The 8,894-nt window shown below is 37.8% G+C and overlaps 1 protein-coding gene across 1 annotated transcript; it reads right to left on the reverse strand.

The window, feature by feature from the left end:
* LOC116724386 (sodium/glucose cotransporter 1-like) lies at nucleotides 1-8,894 on the reverse strand. The gene is made up of 15 exons (XM_032570041.1): nucleotides 8,623-8,894; nucleotides 8,242-8,313; nucleotides 6,776-6,880; nucleotides 6,580-6,639; nucleotides 6,387-6,491; nucleotides 6,193-6,298; nucleotides 5,696-5,776; nucleotides 5,392-5,600; nucleotides 4,203-4,338; nucleotides 4,001-4,108; nucleotides 3,765-3,915; nucleotides 3,510-3,678; nucleotides 2,499-2,714; nucleotides 1,181-1,295; nucleotides 1-1,068 (listed from the first exon to the last, which is right to left on the reverse strand). The coding sequence occupies exons 1-15, from the start codon at nucleotides 8,758-8,760 to the stop codon at nucleotides 851-853; spliced, it is 1,989 nt and encodes a 662-aa protein (XP_032425932.1). The 5' UTR covers nucleotides 8,761-8,894; the 3' UTR covers nucleotides 1-850.

Genomic DNA, 8,894 nt, shown 5'->3' on the forward strand with positions numbered 1-8,894 from the left:
TTCCTAACTCTCTCTCCCTGAGATGGCTTTATTCATTAACACCTAAAACAACACACACTGTTATGTGTATGGATGTTAGAAGTGGCAGCACTTGTGGACTTTGAGCACACAATATGAGAAAACCCAGCTGAAGTCGATGAATGAGGTAGCAGACATACATTCTGAGGGAATTTACAACCATCTTGTTTGTCCTTTACTGGTTAAATATTACTAACTTCTTCCAGGTACATAGTTTTTGTCACGTTGTCCCTCTTTCATAATGACTTAATGTAGCAGCTGGTGATATAAACAGCAATTATCTGTAAACTTAAGAAAATAAAAGGCGTTTATATTTTCAGTCACAAAAGACAGGGAACTGCAGATAAAACAAATTATCGCCTAATGTGTGCAGTATCACAATGAACATTTGCCAAAAAATACATTTTCTAACTTCATGGGAAAATAAAAAGAAGAAAGTTTGAAGGTACTTATACAAGCTGTTCTCAATTAGAGAGCTTCTCTCTTTGCACCACAACAAAAAGACACCATCCAGGTCATAACGGTAATATGTACAAATATGATAAGATGATATGGAAGTCAGAATAAATATGTGAGAATTTGGACATCCTAACAAGTTTGATGTGTTAATATGTTACAACATTATTTACTGGTTCACTCCAGGTTACAAATACCAGGAAAAAGTAAACTGAAAAGGAAGATGCTTTGAGAAAAATACACTGTGTCCTTTGTGAGATCAGTTGGCCAATACAGGAAGAATGATAGCACACAGGATCAGCGTTAATGGTTTTGTTATAATTTAAATCCATGCAAAATACAGTATCCAGGACCACTTAATGTTTATGGGGTTTGACTAACCAAAGTATCCGTGAAAGAACACAGCGACACACAGGAGAATGACGGCATTTGCATTGACAATGTTCCTCCAGAGAGGCTTCTCTGTTGTATCTGTTAGCTGCTTCTTCAGTTCTGCTTCCTCCTCTGGAGTAAGTTTTGGTGCCTTTTTGTTCTCCTCCAGGCCACAGAAGGACATTAACATTTTCTTGAAGAAATTTGGCTTTTTCTTAGGTTCTGGAATAAAGGCAAAGAGATTTTTGTATTAAAATAAAGTCATGTAAAACATACAGCTATCTTTAAAGCAACTTCAATCTTATGAAGTGTAAACTGTACGTGTTCTCTATACCTTCTACATCCATTTTACTGTCGTCGTCGTCATCATGATCCCCAATCCAGTCATCCGGATCAATGTCCACTCTTTCCTCTGTACGGTTCCTCAGACTCCAGCACAATCGGTACAGCTGGGAAAATAACACAACATATTATGTGAGACAAACTTTTCAGAGCTCATAAAAATGTCCAACTATTGCAGCACAAATCATGTATGTTGTATAGGTTTAAAGCAGCAGGATGTAATTTTTATAAAACAGTCGGATTTATACTCTTGCCTGTTGACTGCTAGAGTGAGGCCCCAGCACCCCTCTTGACCCCACAAGGATAGACATATTGGATAATATGTTTATCCATGATATGTTTAATGGGAAGTTGGATGTTTTTTTTTTTTTTACATATTTGTTAAAACTATCACCATGTTGTGACAGTATGGAACGAGACACATGATATGTGAAAAAAGAACAAATACTCTGCTTTGTCAGAAGGAACTTAGAGCCAAGAGGAGGGTCTTGGTGCTGTCAAACACCTTGTGTACCCACCCCTAACACACTCCCCCTTTCTCTCTGATGCACTACAGCTGGTTCACCACAACAAAGACTGCATGAATGCTCAGGCTAGTTAGCATGGCCATCGATGATGGCAGATAAATGGTTTTCATAAAACAGGAAGCTGTTGCACATTGAGCATCATGTACATGAGGTGATTGACGGTGCTTAGATCCTCCTCTTAGCTCTGATTGGTTGTTTCTGACTGGAAGAGGTGAATTTCTGCAGATGACAAGAGGAAGTTATCTTTTTCACAGATTGCCTGTCTCATATTATACTGTCACAACATGGTGACAGTTTTAACAAATGTAAAAAACATACTTTTATAAAAGTTACATGCTGCAGCCTTCAGTGAACAAAGTCAACAAAGTAAGTGAAGTGCGTTTTAGCAACTGGAGATTGCTGCAATTGATATAAACATGAATTCTTCTGCAAATGCATTTTGTTTTTTGATTGGTGTAATAAAGAAAATCTTGAAGTTCATGGAGACTCTATAAATTAGCAAAAAAGTCTTAAAAGAACAGTATTCTTAGCTGCTAACTTCTTCACCATCTTGAACTTCACCTAGAAACTGCATACTAACATTTTATTTTACTCTATTATTTTACTTTAACAAGAATTTGGATATAATGTAATCATAAGCAGAAAAAATGTAAAAGAGTTTGTGCAGGAAGTTCATATTCCCTTTCTGCTGATTGAGGTTCACAGTGGATAGTCTTCCTGTGAACAATTACTGATTTGGAAAGTTACAGATTAAGCTACTCTTATCACAAAGCTGTCCCGTACATGCTTGTCATCGATGGGCTTGGTCATTAGGGAGATTCCAAGTATGAGGATGCAAGAGACAAGGAACAGGATCATCCCAAAGTAGAGGTAGTGCACTCCACAGATGATGGTAGGACAGTCACTCGGGTTAACACAGCTCCCTGTCCCATAGATAAACTCTGTGATCATCCTGGATAATCCTATTACTAGGCCAATTGTGAGTCCGAAAAAGGCACCCTGTAAAAAGAAGAAAGAAAGAAGGAAAGAAGACACACTATTAAAACAATAATCCACCTACTGATGTCTAGCTTAAATCAATACAACTCTGTAATGGTATGCTGCATCAATAAATTTGGCTTGACACAGAAGCTAAAACAGGTAAGACATCTAATTCTGTCAAAAGATAACAAAAATCCTCCTTCAACATAACCCTCCCAAATAACGTTACATCATCTTTGGTTGATGTGACAGAAACTAAAAATACCTTTTCTTTATAACAAAACAGAGATTTTTTTGTGGCTATAAATTACAGTATCAATAAAGTATATTTGTGTTGTGTTTCGTTAGGAAATAGTCACTTCTGGATGACTGGTGTGGGTCCACAGCCTTAAAACTGAGTAAATAACAAACCCAATAGGACCCATAGTTTGTTACCTGATGGCCACTTTGGAACGAAAACTACCATATCTTCTTATTTTTTCTTTATGAGGAGGCTAAAAAAGTGATTCATTGGTTTTCTCTCTTAAAGACTAGAACCACTATCCAGCTCTGTTACTCCACAGCTACAATTCTTCTCACAGCATTAAACAGGCATTTCAACTATTGCAGGTCCATGATGTGCAGAGCCTTTCCAATAAGAAGCTTTTTAACAACCTCAGTCATGGTGACTGACTGTTCTTCATGTCTCAAGAGGCTGCCTTCTTTGTCCAGATGACTAAATTCAAGGGATCAATAAAGTGCTTTTTCTATCAAGTGGTAATATCCTCAGTTCATGCAACTATAAGATCAACTGTAAACTAAAAGGAAACTCACAGTTTCATTAACTCGTTTACAGAACATGCCCAGCATGAAGACAGCGGCCACAGGTGGAGTGAGATAGCTGGTGATTGACTGGATGTAGTCAAAGAGCTGACCACTCTGGGCTGACTGCACTATAGGAATCCAGGCAATGCTTATTCCAATAAGGATTACAATAAACACCCTGAAAGGTAGAATAGACAAAGAGTCATGGCTAAAGTCAAGCATACAAAAAATAATCATATTAGAATCAAGCGAAAACGGTTTTACCTGCCAGCAATCATCAGTTCCCTTTCTTTGGCACGAGGACGGACCTTAGTGTAAATGTCCATGGTGAAGAGAGTACTAGCACTGTTAAATATTGAAGTGAGGGAGCTCATTAGAGAGGCCATCATCACTGACAGCATCAAACCCCTCAGACCTGAAGAGAGATAGACAAAGGTTAAAGAAGACATAAAGACACAAATGTGTTGATTCAAATTTTAAGACAATGTTGATTCGCTCACCATTTGGCATAAGATCCACAACCAGTTTGGGATAGGCAATGTTGCTGCATCCAACGCTAGCTCCACAGTATTTATTACATTCTTCTGGGACCACACATGCCACCACATCTGAATGTTTTAAGAAATTGTTTAGACTTTATTGTTGTTTTACAACAGATTTTTTCCTCAAGACAACAGAACTTGGAAACATCAAAACACGCACCAGGATACAAGATCCTGCTTATCATTCCAGGAAAAACCATGAGAAACATGGGCAGCAGCTTCAAGTAACCACACAAAATGCAACCTGCTTTCACATGAGAGAGATTCTTGGCTGAGAGACAACGCTGGACAATCACCTGCACAAAAAGATGGACAAAATATTGAACATAGAGGTGTTAAATACTTAATACTTCTACTGTATCAAGAAAAATATTAGAATGTCTTAGCAGAGCTGTTGCTGCTTTATGTCATTTAAATTTCCTCACTCAGAAAATCTCTAAAGTAATTTCAATAAATTGAAAATGGTTGTGGTGGATGTGCCTGAAAATGAATAACTATTTCGGTGCATGCAACTTTATGTGAGCAGATAAAGCACAAACATATTGGTGATTTCAATTTAAGGCAAATGGGGCTTTTGAGATGAATCATTTTAACTGAGCCATATATTAATAAATGGCAATGTTGGAAAACAAAAGCTAAGTAGAAGTATGACTCATAGTAATATTAGGGTAACGACTATTACATGCAATTACATGCACTGGACATTTCTTATCTTTTGTTAAAAAAAAACAACATGGCAGACGTGACTGTTGACAGTCTTTAGATTAGATCATACAGTATGTCCATTTACCTACACTTTAGACACATTTAGCATAGCTTGTCGTGCACATTACATAGCAACAGAACATAAACATCATTCACTATGACTAACATTATTTCAATAACAGCTAACCAACAGAGACACACACAAGTACTTTCTCTCATCTGAAAATCGGTCAAATTTGCTCTGTTTTACATTTACTGTTGGTGTTAAAGTTAAAAAAAAGATGCCAGTATTCATTTGTGAACTGAAGAATTTGTGTCTAGGCAACTACAGGTCCAAGAAATCTCAGGAGGTTAGCAAAATATTTGTAAAGTAATTGCAATTCAGCTCATAGATCACTCTTTTACTCCAAAGGGCTGTTATATGACATGGCTCTTCACTATCAGCTGGCAACCTTAGACCGCCTCAGTGATTCTGTCCAAAACAGGCGAGATAAAAGAGCGTGAATGCGCATACGGTTATGTAAAAATCAACTGGATGAGTTTATGGCCTTAGATTGTTTCTGGTATGCAGTAAAACTGAGTTACTGAGTCAGTGGAAGTAAAGCATCCACACAGTCAAATGTACTGATTGTATTTTTACCAACCTGATCAGTGCACCAGTACCAGGTGGCCTGGATGGTGAGTCCAAACACCAGGCCAGGCCAAGGCAGGTCTCCTTTTACTGGATCTCTAAAAAGATGGAAGGCGTCTTTCCGAGGCTCGTAGCACTCTGCACTGATGTTAGTGGTGTTTGTGGGAACTGCAGTCATGTAGTGTGTCTCGAAATTTTCATAGCCCCCCACTTCATTGAAAGCTGAGGGTAGACAGGAAGAGATGGTTAGACTATAAAACAATAAAACAAATCAATAGTGCAAGATAAAATGATAAATAAGGATTATTGCTTATTACCAAAACCCATGAGAATGAAGGATCCAATAACCATGATGATTGTTTGTAAGGTGTCTGTATATATCACTGCAGCCAGTCCACCTGAGATAAAACATGGCGTTAGCAATATGTAACATTTTTTATTCAGAAGCGTAGACAGTAACATGTGCACTAGAGAGAATAGGATTATCTTGTTTTTATGTAAGTGTTCCTTTCCCGCTTGTGTTGTAAAAGTTATGTGAAGGTATGTGTGGATTATTGCAGAGCAGCAATTATTAGAGGGCTATTTGAGTCTTATTGTAGTCCATGGGCAATTAACCACAAACTCACCACAAATATACAAGCCAGGAAAGGAGGAGTTTTCTTTTTACATGTGTTTTTTGATCTACCCAGTGCATTCAGCCTTGAGAAGACTTTACCCTCACTCAGGGTGTCATAGATAAGACTATTTGTAGGCTAGGTTTATGAGGAAAATGTTGATCTCCAAACAGGAAGTGAATTTCTTCCTCAGGATGCACCTGTGACGGTGTACAGCGCAGTAATCGCCAATAGAGCGATAACAGCAACGTAGATGTTCAGTCCAAGAGCCTGCTGGATGAAAATGCCACCAGAGAACATGTCGGCCTGGGAGGAGACAGAAAGGATCTTTTACTTTAATTTGTTAAATGCGTTGTTGAAAGTTTCAAAGATTAGAAAAAGAAAAAAAACATACAGAGATCTTTGTGAAGACGTAGAGGAAGAGGGAGAGCACAGAGAGATAAATACGAATGCGCTGTCCTCCGAACCTCTTCTTCAGGTACTCAGGCATAGTGACCACCTTGACAAATTTGATGATATTTTGCGTTATCAAGGCACAATGACTGTAATGGGTGCATTTTTCAACAGAAAATACACATGCTCCTTACCCCAGCTTTGATGTAGATCGGCACAAAGAGCCATCCCAGAATAACGACAACAATAAGAGCCTGGAACAAACAAAACATGGCAAAACATTGAAACAATCAAGAAAATATTAAACATTAAAAGAATTTTTAATTTTCAATTTTTTTGCATCATGAGATCTTGAATTTCCTATTTGGAAAACAGACCACAAATACTCACGTTCCACTCAAATCCACCAATGGCAATTCCAGCAGCTGCAGCAGTACCAGCGATCCCTACAAAGTGGCCGCTGCCAATGTTGCTGGCAAAGAGCGATGCTCCGATCTATAAAAAAGAAATATCTGTTTAATTTACAAAGGGGTCCCAAAACAATCAATAAATACCAGATGATTTGCTCTGCTGATAAACACATTTGGAACATTTTCTGTCTTTAAGGCCCAGAAAAGATGATATGACATCTCATTCAGGACAGGTTTAATGCAAGGAATGCAAAAGTTGTAGCTCATGTCCTGGATGAGACTGTGTGTGGAGGCTCTTGAGACTCTAACTCTGACCACAGCCCACATCTTATGAATCTCCGAATAAAAAAGATTGAAAAGGCTCTGCTTGTCAGTCCTGTTGTTGTGGATTTTACAGTTGTGGGAAAATTGTTTTCTATGTCACTTTTTCCTTCTAGTCAATTTTCTATTAACCTGTTTGGATACAATCCTTTGTAAACACTCAGCTTCTTTAGCATTAACTTTTTGTGACTTCCCTGACTGATATTGTGCTAGACATCTGTCAAATCAGCAATCCTCCATAAGATTGTGTAGGCCTTAACTTTGCCAAACCATTTCTTATTGGTGTTATTTCTTTCTTATTTTGTGGGAGGCATGGGTAGTTCATTTATCATTGCTAAAATCATCATAATGAACCCTATTCACTAACATATATACATAGTATGCAGTAAGTTTTTTAATTTGATTATTGAATACAATTAACTTTTTGATTATGTTGCAATATTCAACTCCTCTAAACTGTGACAATAAAAAACTTCACCTCATTATGTTTTATAGATGGGAGATCATTGTCTTTCTTATGAGGTTAAAAGTTAACTCGGGAGTAGACAAGATCGACTAAACCACCTCATTTACAGCGTTGTTTAATTTGGTCATGTTTACAGGAATGTATTCTTTTTTCTGATGTCTTTGGTCTCATCTGTTAGTTTTTACAAAAGTCTCATGGTTCCACTCTTGTTACCACTTTGCAAACCTGGTTTTTCAGTGTTCAGCATTCTCCTGCAAGCCCATCCTAACAAGCCAAGCTTCAGTAGTTGTTTTTTGTTTTTTTATATCTTTCTTTTTTCATTATTTCTTCTGACTAATTCTTCTATTAAAGGCCTCAATTCATATTTGCCATGCTGGGGCCTGTGAAGCTACAGATTCAGCTTCATTTCAAAAGTTTCCAGCCTATTTTGAACAAAAACAAAAAATTGGATTTTTGCTGCTTCTTTTCCATTCAATCCAATCTAACGTGTATGTGACCAACATGTCACCCCTGGTAAGAAGAGTGAACTTCTTTTTAATCATACCTATTTTTCATCACAACTGTAATAGTTCTCAAGGCTGAGAAGTAGCAAAATAACAAAACAAAAAAAAAATAGCAAAAGAACAAAACATGTTTCTCATTTGTTGTCAGATACCCACTGGCCACCACACCATACTCCTCCCTGCGAGGAAATAGCCACCCACAGTGGATCGATTGGTGCGGACCATAGCCTGCAACAGGACAAGGAAATACATAAACTTTTGCAAAACAAGCTTATATATTTTAGCTCTAAGTTAGTGTTCTATACACTGAGCAGCACAGAACACCAGGAGTGGTATACAGGTTAGCCATGACACTCCTTTATGATCCATTATTGTGCAAAAAAATTGTTTAATCTGTTTGTTTTACCTAAAGCAGCAACAAAAAAAGCATTACATTTTTGTAGCAGTTTGCTTAAGTAATTTACAACTCATAGCTACACAATTGTAAATAAATCATGTAAACAGACTTTCAACAAGTTGACAGTTTGCAACACTTACAATAATTCCCACAGCCAAGACAACCAGAAAGTAGATGACAATAACAGAGATGTCAGCTGCATTGTTGATGCGGGTGGTGGGAGATTGACTCCTTTGGTTTTCTAAGGAGCGGGAGAATCCAAAATATTCCCAGGCCATTTTGCTCAGAGTGGAAGTGTTGGATAGGAAAGCTGTAGCAATGAGTCCACTGTGACTGAAGCACACTATCAACACTTAGCTTTATATCTTCTGTTTGTGTGTGGGGCAGAAAGAGGGAGGGGAGAGGGCTGGTT

This window comes from Xiphophorus hellerii, chromosome 8, assembly GCF_003331165.1.
Source record: "Xiphophorus hellerii strain 12219 chromosome 8, Xiphophorus_hellerii-4.1, whole genome shotgun sequence".
Classification (NCBI taxonomy): Eukaryota; Metazoa; Chordata; class Actinopteri; order Cyprinodontiformes; family Poeciliidae; genus Xiphophorus; species Xiphophorus hellerii.

What these genes read in the sequence shown, in the direction of transcription:
- LOC116724386 (XM_032570041.1), bottom strand. Translation starts at nt 8,760, where the DNA reads ATGGCCTGGGAATATTTTGGATTCTCCCGCTCCTTAGAAAACCAAAGG. An exon ending in AAGCAGGATCTTGTATCCTG is followed by an intron (nt 4,109 to 4,202) that starts GTGCGTGTTTTG and finishes TAAAACATTCAG; the next exon opens with ATGTGGTGGCATGTGTGGTC. An exon ending in CAGTAAAATGGATGTAGAAG is followed by an intron (nt 1,069 to 1,180) that starts GTATAGAGAACA and finishes CCTTTATTCCAG; the next exon opens with AACCTAAGAAAAAGCCAAAT.